This window comes from Neophocaena asiaeorientalis, unplaced genomic scaffold (assembly GCF_003031525.2).
Source record: "Neophocaena asiaeorientalis asiaeorientalis breed wild unplaced genomic scaffold, Neophocaena_asiaeorientalis_V1.1 scaffold7, whole genome shotgun sequence".
In the NCBI taxonomy this organism is placed as follows: domain Eukaryota; kingdom Metazoa; phylum Chordata; class Mammalia; order Artiodactyla; family Phocoenidae; genus Neophocaena; species Neophocaena asiaeorientalis.
In genome coordinates this window covers 23,538,713-23,564,303 of record NW_020185337.1, presented here as the reverse complement: position 1 = coordinate 23,564,303, position 25,591 = coordinate 23,538,713, and the positions used below count along the sequence as shown (strand labels likewise).

The following is a 25,591-nucleotide window of genomic DNA, read 5'->3' as shown; positions in this document are numbered from 1 at the left end:
AGGCATATAATTGTACAGTGATTTAAATCAATGTATTTCAATAAGCATCAGAAAACCATTTGTGTTATTAACTAAATTTCAAGTAATTTATACTTTCTCTAAATATTTAGGGGGTGGATTAGCCAACTCACACTCAGATATATTAAAAATATCTAATATGGAGTTTTAATAACCTTTAAAAAATGAACTCTGAGTCAGTAAGTATTAATCAGTCCCTTTCAGAAGCTCAGGAACTATGGGGGAGACAGGAGTGTAATATACCCTCTCTCATCTTCCAGGAAGTTTAGTTTAGTTAAACTAAACTGTATTCACAGTTGGAGCTAATGGACACCAGGCTTAAAGAATGGTTGCATGCTGGTCTTGAGTTTTTCTGCACCATCTCTGGGCAAGCGCTCATATTCAAGAAAGAGACAAGGATGCCAGTTCGGTTCATGAGCCAGAGCTCAACACTTCAGAGACCATTTTGATTTAGATCAAACTTAGGTTGCATTGGTGTGTCTGGTTGAGCTCAGCCTAGGGCTCAGGTAATCTTCTGTTGTCTAAAGAGAAGGAATGTGTAAATAACAATAAAACCCAAAGAAGTTATTTTCATTAATAAGCTCTTATGCTATAGTATAAAATAGAAATAATGGTATGTGGCCTGGACTGTGTCACGCGGAATGGGATGGAATTCAGCTGGGGAGCTGAATGAATGGGTGGTACCAGGCCAACATTCTCAGGCATTCTTAAAGTGAAAATTAATCTCCTGAAATTCAAATTCCTCAGGACACTCAGAAAGGTACCTACATTAGGCTCTGAAGAATTTCTACAGTGCTGAGAACTTCAAACTGTCTGAAAAAGTGAAATAATGATTCACATTATTTTTAAAGAATGATTTAAAAATAAAATCCAAATAATGATTGATTCGTTTTTTTAAGCTACAAGTTTATCTTTTAGTATAGATGTGAAGTAATTTTGTTTCTCTTAAATTCTTCAGTTTTGATTTACATTACAGACTAAACAAACCTGAAAATTATAGATAACAGAAAAAAAAAAAAAGAAACCAAGCAGAGGAAAAAAAAAAACTTTTAGCAAAACTGTAGCTAACTGCAGGGTAGCCCTTTCTCCAGTGTAGATTATGAGTAGTTTCGACACTACTATTATGGGCAGCTTAACTTTCAAACATTATGTTACTGCAGTCCCTAGAAAGAAATGAAGTAAGCTGACTTAAGTCACATTTGCCAACGGCAAATGGTGCTGCTGGGGCATTCAGGCTGAGATCTGTCTGACAGGAGATGTAAGTCCTTCCTCCTATTTACTGCTTCCATACACACCATTCCTGTGTGCTTGATGCCGTGCTGGCGGCCTGTCAGATCTTGTGTTAGCCGCTGAGAAATCAGGTACATAAGAAATACCTTCTTCCCTCAATGCTATGTAGTCTGGTTTAGGAAGGAGTGCAACACGTCCTTCTTTATTTCCATTCTTGTGAGAAACACGAACCATGCGCCTACCAGTTTTGAGGCACTAAGGATATAAAATCCTGACTCCTGTCCAGAAGTGTTTCCGACACAGGAGATATCAATTATTTGAAGTGAGAGAGCAGCAATCTGAGAGCAATGCAGATTGGTGTGATGAGGGGTCAGAGGAAGAAAACTAATATTAATTAAATGCATATTATGTGCCAGACCTTCTGCCTGGCCTGGAATATACACTCAACACGACAGTCAGAAAATAGTCTCAAATTCTGTTAAAGACAATTCTTAAAAAGAGCAACCTCAGGACACAAGCCACATTTAGGTAGGAAAAAATGTTCCATGCATTGGTAAGAGAAAAGACCATATCTATCCCTCAGGTTTTCCTGATGTGGAAAAGATCCCCGTTATGTTAAAAATACTTTTCATATTTAACAGTTTAGCTTTGGAAACGCGTGCTAATGTTTCCTCTTCACTTTAGCAGTAGGGATAATTACTGTGAGATAGGAATTGTGATGATCACTCACATCCATTAAAACGGGACTCTATATGCTGGTAGAATTGCTATAATTTAATATAGAATTTTGACACGTATTGGCAAAACACCGATGCATTTGACTCTATATCCCTAAAAGAAATAAAGACATTTAAAAATATCCTCAAGCATACTTTTCAGTGTTTCTCACAACATATATTAATAACTGAAATAAAATTTTGCCTTATATGTGTTCACATTATTTGCATGTTCCTCTAATTATTATTAGCTCCAACTTCAGCTCTGTAGTAATCATTTCGACCCTCAAGAGACGTTATGTTCTGACAGCATATTATACAATACATACGAGCCCAGAATCCCACATGGTATTCACTGCATCCAGACAAAGTTGAACTCCTGCCTCTAGTAGCGAACTTACCCTAATGATCCAATTTACTTGTTACAGGGGAAAAGACATACCCCAGATGGTATTCTATTAACCGTATGTGTCATAGATACAGGAGTTTTGACCCAAAGAATTGTGTTAATAGTGCATTTAAAAAAAAAATAAGCAAAGTTGATAACAGTATATTAAATACAGTAATAGGGAATAGGAGAATGAGATAAATAAAAGCAAATGTTACACATTAAATTATTTACCAGTAATAATTTATCAGTAACTTGAAAATAACGAAAAGATATTTATTAAACATATCACTCAATGTCAATTAAATAAAATTTTATCAACAGATAAGTATAAGAACATTATATATTTTTTAGATATCACCTCAAGAGGGGCCATTTTCAGTTTCTCTGCTGATTTCTTCAGTCTCTTAACTCTTGCACTCAGACCTAAAGATTATTACTTTAACGCAAATGCAAATACTTTTCAAATGTGCTTCATTTTCAATAAGTTCTACTTATTTTCCATAAAAACATTGTGACAGTATAGCATAATTTTTAATCACTTCATTGCTGAGCACATAATAGGCATTCTGAAAATAATAATCAGTTGCTTGACAAATATATTAACTCTTTGAAAACATATACTTGGCTGTCCAAAGCTTCTATATCAACTTGACTGTGAGCCCCAATTCTAATTTATGAATTTCCCTTTTTCTTTTTGCAAGTTGAATTTTTCACTCTTTCAGAATTCTTACAACTCCAACTTTTAGACAAGAAAATTTTCACGTTAATTCAAGAGAAACAAATATACACAAGAACCAAATAATGGCTCATATAACATATCTGAAGCAGTTTCCTCCCATCCACATCCCCTTGAAATAGAGAATAAAATATTAGTTTGGTTCAGATTCACTAACATTGCTAAGCAATACTTTAAATACTTAAATAAAGTATCAAGAGACATAGTATTAGAAATTGTGAATATCCAAAGTCTCCCCCTGTTAAGTATTTAAACCACTTCTGTGAACCTTTAGAGTGATGTCATTAGGAGTTATTACTTTTTTACCTCTTGTGAACACACAGAGAGATATAACACGCCCACACATTTTCTCCAAGTGCAGACCTCACACATTTCATTTCAACTTACTATACGCCCTGATACAATGTTATATTCATTTCTATACGGGCAAAACAATACAAGAATGTTCTTATAACATGTTGAATAGATGTTGATGTGAGTGGCCGTCTTCTCTGAAAGGAACTCAGGCCAAGTTCGAACATTTTGCAAAAGCCTAAACCGAAGACCTTAAGAGCAATTTGCCAAAATATTAACTGTAAGATTGATTTAAAAATGCAAGCATACCTTTATAGATTCACTTCTCAATTACACATAAAAGGGAAGAGAAGACAGGAAATTCATCACTAATGTTGCTCAATAAAAGTTCATCAAGCAGACGAGACAGAGCTCCAGTACAATTATGTGTGTATCTGTGGTATAACTGAATTTTTCTGTTGGTGATTTCCCGTGGCTTTCTACCAAGATTAGAGAGAAATCTACAAACCAGTGCTCGTCCGCGCACTCACCTCACGTGGGTGATGAGGAGGGAGGCGGTGGGGATGAAGAAGTCGTCCGCTCGGTCGAACTGCTTTCCCACGGGCTGGGTGTGGATGGTGTGATGTGGCGCGTCCCCGCTGGCCAGGGTTATCACCTAAACACAGCACCACATTTAGATCTTGGCCGTGCAGGCCCTTAATGGGATCAGAGACGAAATAAATCCCTGGCGGTTGTTTGCACAGGCTCTTTGTTTTCAACCTCAAAATTAGTACATTGTTAAGCAAATTGCAATTCTGCGTTTGCTTATTTTCAGTGTAAAAGTTTCTAAAAGAAAAAAAAATGGGAAACATCTTTTTCTTGAACAATTTCTGCCTAAAAGATAAAATAAATATACATATAGGTAACTCCTGCATTATAAAAATGTTATTGCTATAATAAGAGATATGAAAGCAAGCGTACACATGACATAAATGAGATGCTGCCTTTCTTTTCTTTCTTCCTTCTTCCCTCCCTCTCTTCCTCTCTCTCCCCCTTCCTTCCTTCTTTCCTTCCGTCCTTCCATCCATCCTTCACAACTTGACTGAGGAATAAATGATATATTAAAAAAAAACCTCCCTCTCTTATACAAGAGAGTTGTAAACACAGGACAGAAAACTCTAAAATATATCATTTGAAATATTTTTGCTCTTAGAATAGATTTACATATTTTAAAAATTTCCCTTTTATAAATTGAAAACGATAAAGTTGAATAAGTTTTAATCAAAGAGGTCTCTTCTAACTATTCGTCATTAATTGGTTTTTAAAACTTTCATAGTTCATTAAAGAAAAGATCACTACATTTAAGTTCTTTTATCCCTTATATCCCATTTTGCATGAAATTCTATCAGTTCTTTCTTCTGATTTCTCATACCTTCACAGCTGTCCTATTGTCCCTGCTGCACAACCACTGTTCTGTGTTAGCTTTTTAAAGTATTTTCCTGCCTTTATTTTACCCCTTTTAAATCCTTTCTACATATGGGCACCAAATCAAACTTCTTAAACTTTTGACTGCCTAAGTAAAATAGACTATCTTCCCTCAAAACTGAGTGTCTTCCTTTGGTTTTTAGGACAGAAGGAGATAGCATTTTTAGTTTTAGATTTTTTTTTAACCCTAAAAAGTTAATTTTTGTTTATTGCAATGAGCATAATTTCATTGAGTTACATTGGGAATTGCCAAGTTCAAGAAAATAGAGTAATTATTATAATAGTCAAGAAAGGCTCAGTCATGTTATAGTCACAAACCAAAACAAAGCAGAAACAAATCTTTACTTCTTTACTACTTACTTCTTTATTTTTTAATAATAAAGACTTTTGTTTCATACCTCTTACTTTCCTAGAGGGCTTTGGTAGGATATCTATTGTTTTTAGTGTTTTTAATTCCGCTTTCCATGCGGAAAGAGCAGCTAACTACCTTGAATGTTTCCATTTATTAAAGACCTCTTTTGCCAAAACTAATCATATGGCCTCACCCAACCAAAAGAAGCCCCCCCTCACCATGTGCCCAGAGGAAGAGAGAACCAAAGTATGTGATAACACTTTAAACATACTCTACCTATTTTATTAATGAGCAACAGTGAGAAAGTCCTCACTGGATTTTAGCCATTCATAATTATGCCTATAAGACTTTAATAAAACTCAACAGGGGTAATAACAATGGAACTCCCCAAATTTTCTTCCCTTTAGATTGTATAGAGGTACATAATTCTCAAGCTGCATGTACGTGTATTTGAAATTAATAATAATACTTAGACTGACAGCAGCAATAATAATACTTACTGAGAGCTTGCTATGGACCAGGTAACACTTAAACAACACTGTAATGTGTGTATTGCGTCCCAAACTTACTGACGCAAAAATATTTCACGCCACTGAAGGCAGATTAACTGGACCTCTCTTCTGCGCTTGGCACCGTCCTAGGTTGTAAAAAAATACAAAGCCACTTCCCCAGTTCCCCTCAGTCTGGACTTTGATGGGTTGAGGTCCTTCTCGTTGCTGGAACTGAGCAGGGAGTGGTGAATTGCCAGGTTCAGGACTGAGCTCACTGAAGGACACAGATTGATCTGTGATGTACCTCAATCAATAAGCCCAATCTGACAACAATTCTGAACTCGTTTCTGACAGCATCCTGCTGCTGGCCCGTCTTTATGTGATGCCTGCTGCAAACCCAGAGCTACCACCTCCCACTGTCACCCCGTCTGGCTGGGTCCTACTTCCTGGCCAATGGAAGAACGCCAGGACTTTATTCCAAGTTGTTTCCTGGGGATATTTTCTTCTCTAATTGTTGTGCCTTTACAAGACATGACATACAGGTTGCAAAACTGTGCAGATGACAGACTAATGAGTTTTAGATTTTTACAGAATTTCTTAAGCTTTCATAAGACGTAAGTGCTCTTTAAAAAGAAAAACATACTATGATAAATATTCAGACTTCATCTGAGAACACTAGATGGAAAATCACTGTCTTAAATACCTAAAATTACGACAGTTTATGGGTATTAATTAATTAATTATAAATGTCACAGAAAATAAAACATATTGCTTTCATAATCGACAAAGATGTACAGATTTAATTATACTCAACAGGAAAACACAAAGGAGGGCTTTCAGACCCTTGATAAAATGTTTTGCGCCTTCAAGGGTGAGAGGGTCCCATTATAAGATATAACACATTAGGGCTAAAAAGTTACTTCCTAGCCCTCAAGACGTGGTGTCAATCTCTCTCTCCAGTCTAATCTTTCACCAACATGGCACAGGGACACTCTAGCAAAAATGAGAGCTTGACCATGTTTTTGGTTTCAGTTCAATTTCTCCAGAGGAAAATCTGTTCCCCTTTCAAACAAATCTCAAATCCCATTTCTTTCGAAGATATTTTCTGGTAATCCTGTTGGGAGACAATTATCCATAAATATCTTGACGTTTCCGCAGAGTCAAGTCTTTCTGAGCAAAAAGCACGCCACCTTGGTTAAAGGATGATCGTGCAGCAAAAACGCCTTTGGAAGCTAGAAATAGAGTATTTCTCCTGAGAGATTTAGAGACTTCATTCCTCTGAGCCAATTACTGAGGTGCCAGGGTACTGACCTTCCACTCCTCTCCCTGGAGAAGACTTGCATGCTTTCCAGACTAATACTCTCTTCTCTCTCATGAGACGGTGGGTTGAGGTGCCAGCAGCCTAAAATAACTTAGAGACACATGATTCCAGGCTCCTCCTGCAGTAGGACTGTGTTGGTCATGAAGGGTGACACTAGCCTCTCATCACATCACCCCATAGGGGTTGGGGCCAGAGAATGAATACTAACAGGCTGCATGGGTAAGAAACGGTCTGTTCTCTGATCCAGAGACCCTGTGTTTCCTGTCAGTCTGTCTATCATCTACAATCTACCTATCTATCCATCACCTATTTATCATCTATCCGCCTTATACATACATAAATACACACACACACTGGTTGAGGTGCCAGCAGCCTAAAATAACTTAGAGACACATGATTCCAGGCTCCTCCTGCAGTAGGACTGTGTTGGTCATGAAGGGTGACACTAGCCTCTCATCACATCACCCCATAGGGGTTGGGGCCAGAGAATGAATACTAACAGGCTGCATGGGTAAGAAACGGTCTGTTCTCTGATCCAGAGACCCTGTGTTTCCTGTCAGTCTGTCTATCATCTACGATCTATCTGTCTATCTATCCATCACCTATTTATCATCTATCCGTCTTATACATACATAAATACACACACACACAATCTTCATGTAAATAAGTCTTGTTGTATGTCGTATTTTAAGAGTAATTCTCAGTTCTCACATTTTATTTTATATTTTCAGTTGTGAAACTAACCTTTCACTTCCACCCACCAAGTATTTTAAAAATTCACTAAATCTTATTAGCATAATTTTTATTAGACATTCAGAGAAAAAGAACCTGTTTTTAGATGGCTGGACAATGTGTGGGAAGTTTCTCATCAACTCTACAGATAGTCACTGTCAAAATGTGTATATATGTATATATATACCTCTATCTGTCAATTTCTCATGTAAACAATTTCAAAACATAAGCAAATTTCACAAAAATGACAGTACATATTCCCAATTAGAAGTAAACCTGCAGTCAGATAGTAAAGTACTGTGTGTTTGGAGAGCACTGGGGACCTGCTTTGAGACTCTAACTCTCCTGGTCTCTATCTCACAGGACCCACCCTCCAGGCCCCATTTAAAACAGATGGAAACAAGAAAATTCTCATGAAAATTCGAGGGAGGTAGGAAACGTAAATCATAATTTTTTTTCTTAATGGCTTCAGCTTTGTCATCGTAGGTTATTCTTTTTGCATATAAATCTAATGTTTGGAACGTCTGAACTAAAATATTTTCCAAGCAAAAAGGTACTTGAGAATCAACATTTTTTTCCCTTACTGTGAAGATCTAGGTGGAAGAATATCATTGTTAAATGGTTATGTGTCCAATTAGATACTGAAAGGTTTAAAGATCATTATTTTCTCAAATATACTGAAATGTACTTACCTGTAGTGTTGGAGAAGTCTTTTCCATGGTACCCCAGCTTAGCACCCAGACTTGATCATGTGATTTGTCGTAGTGTAATTTAACAGGGATGGGGTCTGTGCTTACTGCCTGTAATAGATAGAAGTTGAAAAAGTTTTCAGACCGAAATATTAGTTTAAAACTAGGCCAAAAATTATAGAAAAATCCAGGAGTTTAGATGTCAGATTAAAAATGTATGCTGCCAATGATCTAATTTTCTAAACCTTTATTTGATTAATTTGGAAATATAATACATTACTCAAATATATTTTTGCACAATTTTATATAGTCTTACATTCATTCATTACCTATGCAAATAATGGAGAAGCTATTTAGAAACTCAAGATATAAATGATTAATATGTGCATTTTAATCAACTGTTGAGTACAGGTAAGAACTATATTTATGCTATTAGATTTTTCTATCCCACTGCTGATTATGGGACTTGACCATTTATAATGCTAAAATGCCAAGAATCTGATATATGGTTGTAACTCTAATAACAGATTACCTAATTTAGTTTCCTTAATGAGAAGTCTAAAGCCACAGAAAAAGAAGAAGCAATTTTCTGTATCGTACTTGATATGGTAAATGTACTTTTCTGCTAATATTTATAATATCTAGCATTTACTGAAAACAAAACTTCCAAAACACGCATTGCTGCCAGAAAGTTATTTCACTCACCTTAATTCCAAGCTATTTGTATCATAAGCTAATACCTTTTAGAAGTAATTTCCTGCAATGTTAATAGTTACACGTTTTCTAATTTAATAACATAGAACAAATTGTTTTCAGTAAAACAACCTTTATCCAATATTGAAAACGTTTCTTTCCAAGCTCTACTGAATATCCTTAGAGAATTTCCCAAGTCCTAGTTTATAATGTAATTCTCTTCTCAGTGGATTAAAAGTAAACTATAGTTGTAGTTGAATATATAGAGATTCATATTTTAACTAACACTTTGGCAATTTAGTCTTACTAAAGTATTTCTTTTCTGAAATCTTGCCCTGTATTTTATCTATTTAAAATTCTCAATATTCTTGGATTAGAATTAATTACTGGATTTCTGAAAAGACCTATTTAAGCATTTCTGTATTAGTGTCCTCACCCCTTTCTTTCTGGCTAACAGAGCCACAATAACATTTTGGGTTCAGCTGGGCAGTGATGTTCTAAGGGAAGGTAGCCCACCCGAGGACCAGCAGAGATTTAAGCCAATGACTAATCTTATTCCCCTTTGACAAGGGTGAAATTTCCCCGACTCCCTAGAGGCGAGGAGTAGTCACATGGCATATCCTAGTTTACACATTGTGAAGATTAAGGTGATGAATGATTTCTGAGAGTGAAGCATTTCCATCGAAAGAGACAATAGCAGGAGAGACCTCCACGCACCACACTTTCTCCTTCTTCCTGCTTTGAATGCTGTCAGATGAGGATATTAAGCCTCAATTTCTAAAGCCATTTTGAGGTCACGAAACAATAAGCTTAAGAAGGAAAAGCCACCACTTTGAGGATTCAGCAGGAGAAACATGAAGGGAGACTGAATTCTCCATGACAGTCTTGAATTGCGGCACAAACCTAGAATAACCATCCCGAGACTTGATGCTATTTGGGATAACTATACAGTTCTATTGCTTGAGGAGTAGCTGGTCTGGTATTGGGTGAATCGTCCCCAAGTGAATGCCAGACGTTTCATTTCGATTCTTCATGTACTGATCAATAATTTCAGCGGGTGTATAGCAAAAGAGCCATCATTCATCATGACACTAATAACAAGGCAGTAAGATCCCTTTGATTTTTCATATTTTTCCCTTTATATGTTAAACCTGATCTATGTAGGATTATAATAGCCTATTTTGCATGCAACTTAAAATGGAATAAGCTTTAGGCATTTAAAAAGTTAAAGATAAAATAATTCAATACGCAACAGAAGCAGCAATAACAAAAAGACCTCATTGTTAATCAATTGTTAGGATATGGTTATAAAAATAGCAAAGATCCTTAGATAACTTTATAAAGTAGGGAACAATTTGAATAAAAATTTTCAGTTTGCCAGCTCTCATAAATTTCTTTTCTTTCCACTTGGCCCTTCATAAATATTACCTTGTAAGGACACACCACGATCCATAGGTTCTGTTAATGTCCCCATAAGACGTGATAAGAAAACTGAGACACTTATCTTACCGGCAGTCATCCAGCCAGTGAACAGCAAGCCCGGGATCTGGGTCTGAGTTCTTTCCCAAAGTGGGAACCTCCCTACCTATGAAAGACCATTCCTCCTAGTGGACAGTTTCATTCCTGACAATGTGTGGATATGTTGCCCTCTTATTTATGCTTCATAGATAAGAAACATTCTTTTGGGTTTTTTTCTTTTGGAGGGTGAAGAGAAACCCATGGGACCCAAGTATATGCAGTATCATTTGTATAAGCAGTACAATCCCAGGGGAGAATCACTGAGAGGCCGTATACACCATGCTTATGCGCATGTATTCGGAAGCTGACTTCAAATCTTAGTGTCTTCACTTAAATTTAAATAATAATAACTTGGGAACTTACTAACGCTTTCTGTGGCTCAGTTTCCTCTACAATAAAATGGAGACAGTAATAACACCTACTTCAAAGGGTCGTTGTAAATACTGGGTGAGGTAGTAAATATAAAGTGCTCAGGTACGCCTGATGAATGCTAAACATGATGGAAATACCACTGCTCCTACTATTAGAAAAACTAACTGAACTAGAGTATTTTCGTGACAGCATTATAGTGTTTTAGAGATGTAATGCCCTTGTTTAGCAAATGAAGAAACTAGAAGAGGTTATTTACTTTAATAATCACCGTCTCTGTCCTGGAAGAGTTTATAGGTGAGAGGGTGCAAGAAGAATTTAAAATAACTTGATGCCTGTCACAAAATAAAAGTAAGGGCCAAACACCTTGGAAGCTCAGAGGAAGAAGTACAGAGCAGGATGGGGGAGAAGAAGAAGTGAGGCTTTAATTGAGTCTTGATTTATAAACATTTTCTTTTATAAATGGCAGGACAGAGACAATTTTTTATTTATCTTATTTTTTTTAATTGGGGTATATTTGCTTTACAATGTTGTGTTAGTTTATGCTGTACAAAAGAGTGAATCAGCTATATGTATACCTATATCCCCTCCCTCTGCATCTCCCTTCCACCCCTCCCATCCCACCCCGCTAGGTCATCACAGAGCACTGAGCTGAGCTCCCTGTGCTACACTGCAGGTTCCCACTGGCTATCAATTTGACACGTGGTAGTGTATTTTTTAAAGTTAAGTTATGAGAATATATTTCAGGAGGTGTCAGAAGGCAGTTCACAATTAAATTCCTTCAAATAAGTGAAGATATACGTTTTTGAAGGAAGAAAATATCAATTTTCAAAACAACTTCTCAATTTGAAAGGAAAAATCTATTTACAAGTTTTCAAGTGTGCAGATACAAAACGTTTTACAGAGGAAATGTTGACATGGTTTTCAGCAAGGAAATCATACAACAATGACAAAAATATGTGCAAACAACGGTATTCAGGATCATCTTTCCATAACCCAGTTTTCAGTCAAAAAACAGAAATTTTCCTACATAAATGGCCAATGTTTGAAAGGGATAAATTACAGGTGTTGACTTTTATAAAATATCTGCTGGTCTACTTTGGAAATTACTCTAAACGTTCAATTTAGACCATTAGCTTCTGAAAAAGAGAAAGGCACTATATTTGACACACATAAGAAATTCGTGCCACAAGTAAGCCTGTAAGCCTGTGTTATAAAACAGATCTTATTTTTGAAAAAGACAGTATAGAGTCTATTATCCTTAATGGTCCTCTCTCTCCTCTATTTCCCATCCTCACGCCCCAGCTGGACCTGCCTTCCAAACGCTGAGCCCTTTGCAGCTCCTGCCCTGCTTAGACCACATAGGGGCCTCTATCACCTCCAACCTCATCTCCTGGTTTCCACCCTTCAACTTTCTATTCGTCCACTTTCTCGACAGATTCGTCAGAGTGATTTGTTTTCTTTTCTTTTCTGGTGAGCATCAGGCAGATCATGGCACCAATGTGCTCAAAACACAATGTCTTCTCAGTTCCCTCAGAGTAAAAGCCAAAAGCCCTTATAATGACCTGTCGCACCTGGTCTTCTTTCTCAGATCCTTCACCTTCCAGGCTCCCCCCGATGGCTCCAATCCAGATGCTCTGGCTTCCTTGCTGTTCATCCAACATGCCGATCACACTTCTACTTTTTGGAGGCTTTTCCCCAGAACCAAACGCCTTCCCCAGATAACCCAGTGTCTACTTCTTGGACACCTTTGCTGAGAACTCACCTTGTGGGTGAGGCCAGCATGACCACTCTATTTAATAGTGTACCCAGCCTGCCCTTCATCTTTCACTTTCCCAATCCCACCTGGTCTGCTCTGCCATTTTACCTTTTCCAGTGGCACTGACCACTTTCCATATCGTAGAATTTACATATCATTTTTAGTATTCTTAGTTTTTGTTGTTTGTCTCTATCCAGTGGGCTCTAGGCTCCAAGAAGGCAGGCCTTTTGTGTCTGTTTAGCTCAACGGTATCACTTATGCACTTAGAACAGTACCTTGTAAACTGTAGTATTCAGTATATAATTAAGGAACATCTACATCTACTTCATTGGGAAAAGCAAATGGCAAAATTGAACAACATGACAAAAGGCACTATACTCAAGATTATTACTTTATATAACAAAGACAACTACACTCTGCACTAGGCTTGTTATGAACAGTTTTTCTCTAAATATTTTACAAATACAAATTATTATTTTAATCTTGACAGTTGTTTTGTTGACGTGTGCACTATTGATATTTATAGAGATAAAAGTAAACAAAAGACTAAGGGTACCAACGTCCAACCCTACAGACTATAAAATTCACACTCTCCTCTCAAGATAACGTCATACCCACCATCCAATATACAGATAAATTCAGGTCTCCAACTTTGGTCCATATGTTAAATATTTATAAAATGTAACATGATTTTTTAAGATAAAAATAAAAATAAACAGTGTCTTGGGATTCCCTTCTCACAACTAGTCATCTTTCATTGCCCTTGTGTTGCATACATTTCGTTTGGAGACCATTAGTGTAAATATTTTTTGTTTCTGCAGCCATCGAGCATTTATCAAGAAAAACAATGTAAATCAGTATGTAATGTTCAAGAATATGTGATTGGAAAAAAGCACTGCACGTATGCTTATCTTTCACCTCAAAATTACCTTATGTGCATAGAATGCTCAATTAGTACTTAGTATAATTTGCATTTGACTACCAATATTATTTTGCTAGAAAAATTGTTTTCAAACTTTGCCTTGAGAAGCTTACAGAAATGAGCCTTATTCACAGCAGGTGCTTTGAACTGCCCCATAATAGAACAAAGGGGCTCACTTTTGATCTATTGAATGATTCTGTGAGACTTTGTTTAAATACAATTTTCTGATACTATAGTTTGGAAATTTCTCTCCATCCCATAAACACCGTAATTTTCTGTACACAGTAGCCTTTGCTTGGCCTGGTGATATTCAGATAATTAAGCCACAATCCTTCTTCCAAAGATTTATTGATTTATGAGACATATTCAGAAGTATCTTTCAAATAACTTAACATTTTGTTATTGTAATTAATAGTAGTCTAAATATTCAGATCCTAGAATCATATTTCTTATTTTCCCATGTAAGTACCATTTTCAGTGTTATATTATCATGATGAATTATCTTCTTATCCTATTCCTTTGTAAAAATGTGTAAAATATACTACATAATGTAGTAACAGAAAGTTTTTATCTGTTGTAGCTTTATAAAGATACTGATATTTTTTCTTTAATATTTTAAAGTATTGTTTCAAACACTGAATAAGGATACAATTTACTTATAGTATGAGTTCTTTTTTTTCTTTGTAGATCTATAAATTTTAACTCCCTCATAATCCCGACATACCTAGTGTGATACAAACTTATCAGTATTAGAGACCTTCAAGATGGCTGAGGAGTAAGACGTGGAAATCACCTTCCTCCCCACAAATACATCAGAAATACATCTATATGTGGAACAAATCCTGCAGAACACCTACTGAACGCTGGCAGAAGACCTCAGACCTCCCAAAAGGCAACAAACTCCCCACATAACTGGGTAGGGTAAAAGAAAAAAACAGAGACAAAAAATAGGGATGGGACCTGCACCTCTAGGAGGGAGCCGTGAAGGAGGAAAGGTTTCTACACACTAGGAGCCCCTTTGTGGGCGGAGACTGCGGGTGGCAGAGGGGGAAGCTTCGGAGTCGCGGAGGAGAGCACAGCCACAGGGGTGCGGAGGGCAAAGCGGAGAGATTCCCGCACAGAGGATCGGTGCCGACCGGCACTCACCCTTAGTTTAGAATTTAGAGGTTATTATTGGTAGATTCATTTATTGATTTGATTGCTCTCTTCCTTCTTTTTATATACATATATATATATATTTTTTTTTCCTTTTTCTCTTTTTGTGAGTGTGTATGTCTATGCTTCTTTGTATGATTTTGTCACTATAGCTTTGCTTTTACCATCTGTCCTAGGATACGGTCTGTCCTTTTTTTTTTCTTAGTATAGTTTTTAGCGTGTGTTATCATTGGTGGATTTGTTTTTTGGTTTGGTTGCTTTCTTCTTTCTTTCTTTCTCTTTTATTTTCTTTTCTTAATTATTTTTAATTTTTTAATTTTTAATATATTTTTTATTTTAATAACTTTATTCTCTTTTTTTCTTCCTTTCTTTCCTTTTGTCTCCATTTTTTTCTGACCTGTGTCACTATAGGGTCTTGGTGCTCTGGCCAGGTGTCAGGCCTGAGCTTCTGAGGCGGAAGAGCCAAGTTCAGGATATTGGTCCACCAGACACCTCCCAGCCCCATGTAGTATCAAACAGCAAAAGCTCCCCAGAGATCTCCATCTCAATGCTAAGACCCAGCTCCACTCAACGACCAGCAAGCTACAGTTCTGGACACCCTATGCGAAACAACTAGCAAGACAGGAACACAACTCCACCCATTAGCAGAGAGGCTGCCTAAAATCATAATAATGTCACAGACACCCCAAAACACACCACCAGACACGGTCCTGCCCACCAGAAAGACAAGATCCAGCCTCATCCACCAGAGAACAGGCACCAGTCCCCTCCACCAGGAAGCCTACACAACACACTGAACCAACCTTAGCCACTGGGGGTAGACACCAAAAACAATGGGAATTATGAACCTGCAGCCTGCGAAAAGGAAACCCCAAACACAGTAAGTTAAGCTAAATGAGAAGACAGAGAAACACACAGCAGATGAAGGAGCAAGATAAAAACCCACCAGACCTAACAAATGAAGAGGAAAAGAGGAGTATACCTGAATAAGAATTCAGAGTAATGATAGTGAAGGTGATCCAAAATCTTGGAAATAGAATGGAGAAAATACAAGAAATGTTTAACAAGGACCTAGAAGAACTAAAGAGCAAACAAACAGTGATGAACAACACAATAAATGAAATTTAAAATACTATAGAAGGAATCAATAGAAGAATAACTGAGGCAGAAGAATGCATAAGTGACCTGGAAGATAAAATAGTGGAAATAACTACCACAGAGCAGAATAAAGAAAAAAGAACAAAAAGAATTGAGGACAGTCTCAGAGACCTCTGGGACAAAATTAAACGCACTAAAATTCAAATTATAGGGGTCCCAGAAGAAGAAAAAGAGAAAAAAAAAAGGGACTGAGAAAATATTTGAAGAGATTATAGTTGAAAACTTCCCTAAGAAAGGAAATAGTCAATCAAGTCCAGGAAGTGCAGAGAGCCCCATACAGGATAGATCCATGGAGAAACACGACAAGACACATACTGATCAAACAATCAAAAGTTAAATACAAAGACAAAATATTAAAAGCAGCAAGGGAAAAACAACAAATAACATACAAGGCAATCCCCATAAGCTGATCTTTCAGCAGAAACTCTGCAAGCCAGAAGGGACTGGCAGGACATATTGAAAGTGATGAAAGGGAAAAAACCTACAACCAAGATTACTCGATCCAGCCAGGATCTCATTCAGATTTTATGGAGAAATTAAAATCTTTACAAACAAGCAAAAGCTAAGAGAATACAGCACCACCAAACCAGCTTTACAACAAATACTACAGGAACTTCTCTAGGCAGGAAATACAAGAGAAGGAAAAGACCTATAATAACAAACCCAAAACAATTAAGAAAATGGTAATAGGAACATACATATTGATGACTACCTTAAATGTAAATGGATTAAATGCTCCAACCAAAAGACATAGACTGGCTGAATGCACACAAAAACAAGACCCACATATATGTTGTCTCCAAGAGACCCACCTTAGACCTAGGGACACATACAGACTGAAAGTAAGGGGATGGAAAAAGATATTCCATGCAAATGGAAATCAAAAGAAAGGTTGGGTAGCAATCTTCATAACAGATAAAATACACTTTAAAATAAAGACTATTAAAAGAGACAAAGAAGGACACTACATAATAATAAAGGGATCAAATCAAGAAGAAGATATAACAATTGTAAATAGCTAGCACCCAACATAGGAGCACCTCAATACATAAGGCAAATGCTAACAGCCACAAAAAGGGAAATCAAGAGTAACAATCATAGTAGGGGACATGAACACCCAGCTTTCACCAATGGATAGATCATGAAAAATGAAAATAAATAAGGAAACACAAGCTTTAAATGATACATTAAACAAGATGGACTTAATTGATATTTATAGGACACTCCATCCAAAAACAACAGAATACACATTTTTCTCAAGTGCTCATGGAACATTCTCCAGGATAGATCATATCTTGGGTCAGAAATCAAGCCTTGGTAAATTTAAGAAAATTGAATCGTATCAAGTATCTTTTCCTACCACAATGCTATGAGACTAGATATCAATTATAGGAAAAGATCTGTAAAAAATACAAACACATGGAGGCTAAACAATACACTACTAAATAACCAAGAGATCACTGAAGAAATCAAAGAGCAAGTGAAAAAATACCTAGAAACAAATGACAATGAAAAAACAACAACCCAAAACCTATGTGATGCAGCAAAAACAGTTCTAAGAGGGAAGTTTATAGCAATACAATCCTACCTCAAGAAACAAGAGACACCTCCAATAAACAACCTAACCTTACACTTAAAGCAATTAGAGAAAGAAGGACAAAAAACTCATAAAGTTAGCAGAAGGAAAGAAATCATAAAGATCAGATCAGAAATAAATGAAAAAGAAATTAAGGAAATGATAGCAAAGATCAATAAAACTAAAAGCTGGTCTTTGAGAAGATAAACAAAAATGATAAACCACTATCTAGACTCATCAAGAAAAACAGGGAGAAGACTCAAATCAACAGAATTAGAAATGAAAAATGAGAAGTAACAACTGACACTGCAGAAATACAAAGGACCATGAGAGATTACTACAAGCAACTATATGCCAATAAAATGGACAACTTGGAAGTAATGGACAAAATCTTAGAAAAGCACAACGTTCTGAGATGGAAGCATGAAGAAATAGAAAATATAAACAGACCAATCACAAGCACTGAAATTGAAACTGTGATTAAAAATCTTTCAACAAGGGCTTCCCTGGTGGCGCAGTGGCTGAGAGTCCGCTGGCTGATGCAGGGGACACGGGTTCGTGCCCTGGTCCGGAAAGATCACACATGCCGTGGAGCAGCTGAGCCCGTAAGCCATGGTTGCTGAGCCTGTGCGTCCCGAGCCTGTGCTCCGCAACGGGAGAGGCCACAACATTGAGAGGCCCGCGTACCGCAAAAAGAAAAAAAAAAAATCTTTCAACAAACAAAAGCCCAGGACCAGAGGGCTTCACTGGCGAATTCCATCAAACATTTAGAAAAGAGGTAACACATATCCTTCTCAAACTCTTCCAAAATATATCAGAGGGGGGTACACTCCCAAACTCATTCTATGAGGCTACCATCACCCTGATACCAAAACCAGACAAAGATGTCACAGGAAAAGAAAACTACAGGCCAATATCACTGATGAACATAGATGCAAAAATCCTCAACAAAATACTAGCAAACAGAATACGATAGCACAGTAAAAGCATCATACACCATGATCAAGTGGGGTTTATCCCAGGAATACAAGGATTCTTCAATAGACACAAATCAATCAACGGGATAAACTATATTAACAAACTGAAGGAGAAAAACCATATGATCATCTCAACAGATGCAGAAAAAGCTTTTGACAAAATTCAACACCTATTTATGATAAAAACCCTCCAGAAAGTAGGCATAGAGGGAACTTACCTCAACATAATAAAGTACATATATGACAAACCCACAGCCAACATTTTTCTCAGTTGTGAAAAACTGAAAGCATTTTCACTAAGATCAGGAAGAAGACAAGGTTGCCCACTCTCACCACTATTATTCAACGTAGTTTTGGAAGTTTTAGCCACATCAATCAGAGAAGAAAAAGAAATAGAAGGAATCCAAATTGGAAAAGAAGTAAAACTGTCAATGTTTGCAGATGACATGATACTATACACAGAGAATCCTAAAGATGTTACCAGAAAACTAGTAGAGCTAATCAATGAATTTGGTAAAGCAGCAGGATACAACATTAATGCACAGAAATCTCTTGCATTCCTGTACACTAATGATGAAAAATCTGAAAGAGAAATTAAGGAAACACTCCCATTTACCATTGCAACAAAAAGAATAAAATAGCTAGGAATAAACCTACCTAAGGAGACAAAAGACCTGTATGCTAAAAACTATGAGACACTGATGAAAGAAATTAAAGATAACACAAACAGATGGAGAGATATACCATGTTCTTGGATTGGAAGAATCAACATTGTGAAAATGACTCTACTACCCAAAGCAATCTACAGATTCAATGCAATCCCTATCAAACTACCAATGGCATGTTTCACAGAACTAGAACAAAAAATTTTGTAATTTGTTTGGAAACATAAAAGACCCCGAATAGCCAAAGCAAACTTGAGAAAGAAAAATGGAGCTGGAGGAATCAAGCTACCTGACTTTAGACTATACTACAAAGCTACAGTAATCAAGACAGTATGATCCTGGCACAAAAACAGAAATATAGATCAATGGAACAGGATAGAAAGCCCAGAGATAAACCCACACACATATGGTCACCTTATTTTTGATAAAGGAGGCAAGAATATACAATGGAGAAAAGACAGCCTATTCAATAAGTGGTGCTGGGAAAACTGGAGAGCTACATGTAAAAGAATGAAATTAGTACACTCCCTAACACCATACACAAAAATAAACTCAAAATGGATTAAAGACCTAAATGTAAGGCCAGATACTATCAAATTCTTAGAGGAACACATAGGCAGAACACTCTATGACATAAATCGCAGCAAGATCCTTTTTGACCCACCTCCTAGAGAAATGGAAATAAAAATAAAAATAAACACATGGGACCTAATGAAACTTAAATGCTTTTGCACAGCAAAGGAAACCGTATCAAGGCGAAAAGACAACCCTCAGAATGGGAGAAAATATTTGCAAATGAAGCAACTGACAAAGGCTTAATCTCCAAAATTTACAAGCAGCTCATTCAACTCAATGTAAAAAAAACAAACAACCCAATCCAAAACGGGCAGAAGTTCTAAATAGACATTTCTCCAAAGAAGATATACAGATTGCATCAAACACATGAAAGGATGCTCAACATCACTAAGCATTAGAGAAATGCAAATGCAAATTACACTGTGGTGTCACCTCACACCAGTCCGCATGGCCACCATCAGAAAATCTACAAACAATACATGCTGGAGAGGGTGTGGAGAAAAGGGAACTCTCTTGCACTGCTGGTGGGAATGTGAATTGGTACAGCCACTATGGAGAACAGTAGGGAGGTTCCTGTAAAAACTAAAAATAGTACTACCATATTACCCAGCAATCCCATTACTGGGCATATACCCTGAGAAAACCATAATTCAAAAGAGTCATGTACCACAATGTTCATTGCAGCTCTATTTACAATAGCCAGGACATGGAAGCAACATAAGTGTCCATCAGCAGATGAATGGATAAAGAAGATGTGGCACATATATATATACAATGGAATATTACTCAGCCAGAAAAAGAAACAAAATTGAGTTATTTTAGTGAGGTGGATGTACCTAGAGTCTGTCATACAGAGTGAAGTAAGTCACAAAGAGAAAAACACATACTGTATGCTAACACACATATATGGAATCTAAAAAAAAAAAATCGTTCTGAAGAACCTAGGGGCAGGACAGGAATAAACACACATACTTAGAGAATGGACTTGGGGACATGGTGAGGGATAAGGGTAAACTGGGACAAAGTGAGAGAGTGGCATGGATATATATACACTACCAAATGTAAAATAGATAGCTAGTGGGAAGCAGCCACATAGCACAGGGGGATCACCTCGGTGCTTTGCGACCACCCAGTGGGGTGGGATAGGGAGGATGGGAGGGAGACACAAGAGGGAGGAGATACTGGGATATACGTATATGTATAGCTGACTCACTTTGTTTTAAAGCAGAAACTAACAAACCATTTTAAAGCAATTATACTTCAATAAAGATGTTGAAAAAATTTTTATCAGTATTCCTTGAGGGGGGTGCACCAACTACAAATAATTTAAAACTGATGCTACACTGGTTATGGACCAGTTGTGTCAACTTATATAAAGATGGGTTATTTTGTCAGAGCAAAGTAGTGAGAATAGCAACAAAGATACCCTGAACCTGGAGTTTAGCCTTGACATGAAGGAGCAGTGAAACACAGCTTGTGTATCAGTCTGACAAGGAGAATACCAGCTGGCTAATTAAGTGAACCTAATTTAAAGTAATGATGTAGATTCTCAGGATAATGCGCTAACAGCTAGAGAAGACTGCTGATGACACTTAAGAATACCCGATGTGTTACAATAAGCCACTTCCGCATCCAAGCAGAACCTGATTTTGCTCCACAGAAGGCAAAAATGAGGTCAGTTGTTTAGTAGTTAATCTTTTACGCAGGAAAATATCACCTGCATGCCATTCTTACAAAAAGTATTAATGGCAAGAAAAGTAATAAGCATTTGATGTTTAGAGCAACACCAAGGTGACAGATTCCATTAAAAATGTGTGACCTTTTATTTTTAAGCTGCACACAGAAATGATATTAATGTATCCACTGAAAACAAATATACCCCTATGGTAAGAATTTATCATGAGGTTTGTAAAACATGTTGTCAAGAAAACATTTGCCATTTAAGAGTAAAATGCAACAATGTTCAAGTTTTTAAAATGTTTCGTGCTAAAATTACACACTTAATACCAATTCTCACATTCAAATATATACAAAAGAAATAAAAGAAAGTCAGAAATATGATTTCTTAGATAAGGTCAGTATAAAACACTAGGGATCCAATTTGATTGGACTGAAAAAAAACTTGAAAGAGTAAATTTAAATAAGTTTACTGTTCTTTTTTTCCTCTCTCTTTTTTTTCTGTTCAAAAAGAAGGCAATTTGATTTTGGACTCACTGTTCCATCTCTCTGTCCCCCCTATAAAAAATTCTGTACCAGTTTCTATCATGTTCTGGAGATGATTAAATTTTGATTATAATTATTATTCTTAGTTGCCACTGTATAATATACTTAGGCTAAAATAAAGAAACAAACAGACGTACAGCACACAATCAGGAAGTGTAACTTCATTTGGATACAAAAAAGGCTGACTTGAGTCAGCCTCTATTGAGAAAAGGTATCAAATTGAGAAAGGATGCTTTACTTTTCACAAAACTAACTTTGTACCTTGCAGGTGACTTTGAGTATACTCTGTCCTTGGATATGAATAAAGCTTTAAATCACAAATGAAGCAGTTTACCATTATTTTTTTAAGTAGCTAGAAATATGCTTTCCTTAAAGGGTTTTAAAACTTGAATTAATTGGATTATTAATTTATAAAGCATAAGTTTCAATACCTACATCTGTTAAATCTATTATTTACATGTTGTTTTTAAATTAGGAGAAACTTTGAGGGAATTTAGAATTCTAAGAGATTGCCTATTTTCAAGTATAAAAGTAGAGTCATTAGGATATTCCTAATTCACCTTTAAGCATGTACTTTCAAGCATTAAAATTCACATACTCTAAGGTCATGTTAAGACAAATATAGGGATGTGTTATTTCAGCCAACACTTAGTAGACTTATGGAATTTCATCATCTAAAGAGGCTCACAGACTGAAATTATACATGGTTACAAAAAAAAAGAATTCAGACAAATTCAAAGATAGAAAACTTTAATTTTTTAAAAGACATTTTTATGGAGTATATACGTAAAATTTTAGGCTGATATTTATAGTCAACAATAGGCTTCAGAAAATAATGTCTCTTTCAGAAAGATGGCTAGACTGAATATACCCAATATGGAAAATTTCATTTTCTAAACTAATTTGGCCTCTAAATATCTATAGAATAGATCACTGCAGAACGTCCCAAATCACTGCAGCTGCTACTTCACTCTACTTCTTTCCAGGGAGGTATTCAAGCACCCCTATAATTCAAAATTTTTCTTTTTATTGACAGAAGGGCAATATTCAATTCCATCCCATACCTCCCCAGAGTTGTGTGGGCAAACCCATGACACAGTACTGCCTTTTTGATCCAAGGATTAAGTGCCCACATATTTCCTACAATAGGGAAGTCTCTGTTATGTTACTCTCCGTTCCTACTATTCCTCAAATGGAAGGCAGTCATAGAAAAATGAGGCAATAAGGCTGATAAATGGTGGCACGAGGCAAGATGCATGAAGACTGGGTTCAGATTTGTTTTTGATAGCTGACAATCCAAGAATATGCAGCGACTGTACATAGAGTGGGTAGAAGGGGTAAAACAGGAAGTCAGCCATCAAGATAGTGAAAATACACATTTTTTAATCACTACTTCTCATCAAATTGCTTGCTAAAATGTTACTTTAAAGTTCGGAAGAATTTTCACCTCTAATTCCATCTGGGACAGAATTTTCTGTTTTAGTACTCTTAAATCAGTTCATTTGTCATAAAAGTGTTCCTTTCTGATTACTTCTTGGATTATATGTTATTAACTTATACCTTCTCTTTAATTTGTTCTTTCTCACTACATTTCCAAATTTACTACCATGACTTTTACTTTAATACTTTCTTAGTTCCTTTTACTCTCTGCCAGGATTGTGGTTATTGTTATTTCTTTTATTCAGTTCTAATAGTATTAACCATGACTTTTGTCCTTGTTCTTTGCCCAAATTCTCAGTTTCCTTTTAATTAGTCTTTTTTGAATAAATCAATTTTTACCTTTTATATATTCATTTCATTGTGCCTTTATCTACATATATTTTTACTTTCCTTCTTTCATTTACAGTATTGTGATTTTCTTCAGCTAAATTCTAAAATTATCTAGTTAAATGTTTTCTTTTCTTTTCTTTTTTTTTTTTTTTTGCTGTACGCGGGCCTCTCACTGCCGTGGCCTCTCCCGTTGTGGAGCACAGGCTCCGGACGCGCAAGCTCAGCGGCCATGGCTCACGGGCGCAGCCGCTCCGCGGCATGTGGGATCTTCCCGGACCGGGGCACGAACCCAGGTCCCCTGCATCGGCAGGCGGACTCTCAACCACTGCGCCACCAGGGAAGCCCAAATGTTTTATTTTCAATCTATTATTTATTTTTTTTCATTACAGTAACAAAATTCTTTCAAAGACAGTCTTACTTGGATTCAACATGTTTAATCATGATTACCAATATTACCTGCTATTGATATTGACATTTTAAATTTACTTTGCAGTTTTTGATAGCTTAGCACTGTGTCAGAGAATCAGTGTAAAATGATTTCATTAATATTTCTTGAGGCTAAATTTATAACCCAGCATGTGTTCATTTTCAAAAATGTTTCCTTTAGTGAATGCTCTAGTCTGAAGGTTTGTGTCCCCCCAGAATTCACTTGTTGTAATCCTAACCCTCAAAGATGATGGTATCAGATGATGGGCATTTGGGAGGTGGTTAGGTCATGATAATGGAGCCCTCACGAGTGGGATTAGTGCTTTTACAAAAAAGACCCCACAGAGATCGCTCACCCCTTCCCCCATGTGAAGACACAGTGAGATGGCAATGGCTATGAACCAGAAAGAGGGCCCTCACCAGGTCATGGTCATACTGCCACCTTGAGAAACAAATTTCTGTTGTTTATAAGCTACGCAGTGTGTTGTATTTAATTAAAGCAGGATGAATGGTGATATCAAATGATATTGAAAAGGTTTAGAAAGTGAAATATTTAGTAATAATGTATATTTAATTACTGCTGGATGCAAAAAAATAATACAGGTATCTGTTAGTTCAAGCATAGTAATAATGTTCAATTTGCATAAAGTATTAATTTTGTCTGTTGATTTATCAAGAACAGAAGTATCAAATATTTCTCACTTACATCAGCTTTTTTGTTTTGTTAGTATATGACTAAATTATCTGGAACTGTCCTTAAATTTCAAATTTTATTTTTTCTTATTTTGGGGATATATCTCATAATCTGCATATGGCTAAGATTTTCATTATTCGGTCCATTACTTTTTATTATCAGCTATTATTTTACTCCAATCTCGGTTATTGTAATTATAAACATATTTGGTTTTATTCTATAATTTTGTTTAAAGACTTTTGTCCTGATTTTTCCATTCTTACTGTTTTCTCTTTCTTAATTCTTCTTTTCCTACTGTATTTAGGAGTAAGTTGTTCATGTAATTCTATTTTTTCATAGACAAATACAATATTTAAGACACAGTTTCTTAAAATATTAATAAACATACTTAATGTACATAGGTAATCCATAATTACTCCCATTCTTAAATAATACAAGGAACCTTAACATATATATTTCAAATAATATCAGCCCTTTCCCTGCTTACATATTGTTGTACAATATTTAAACATTTTTTTTTTGCTATTTTAGTCCTGTGTTTTCACTCTTTTAAAACTTTCAAACTTAAATTCAGGGAATATCATTATTATTGACAGTTAGTATTTTAATAGGTCCTATGTTTACCAGTTTACTCGCTCTCTATACATCAAGTAGAACTGCTTAATTTTCCTTATTC

The 25,591-nt window shown here is 36.2% G+C and overlaps 1 protein-coding gene across 3 annotated transcripts in view; it reads right to left on the bottom strand.

Annotated features, from left to right (window-relative positions):
* FSTL5 (follistatin like 5) overlaps positions 1-25,591 on the bottom strand; it is a 649,684-nt gene that overhangs the window by 35,174 nt on the left and 588,919 nt on the right. For all 3 annotated transcript variants that reach the window (XM_024736115.1, XM_024736116.1, XM_024736117.1), the window contains 2 exons: positions 8,438-8,545; positions 3,916-4,040 (listed from right to left, as the gene is read on the bottom strand). In XM_024736115.1, the coding sequence (XP_024591883.1) occupies positions 3,916-4,040; positions 8,438-8,545 (233 nt within the window). The remainder of the gene's footprint in view (positions 1-3,915; positions 4,041-8,437; positions 8,546-25,591) is intronic.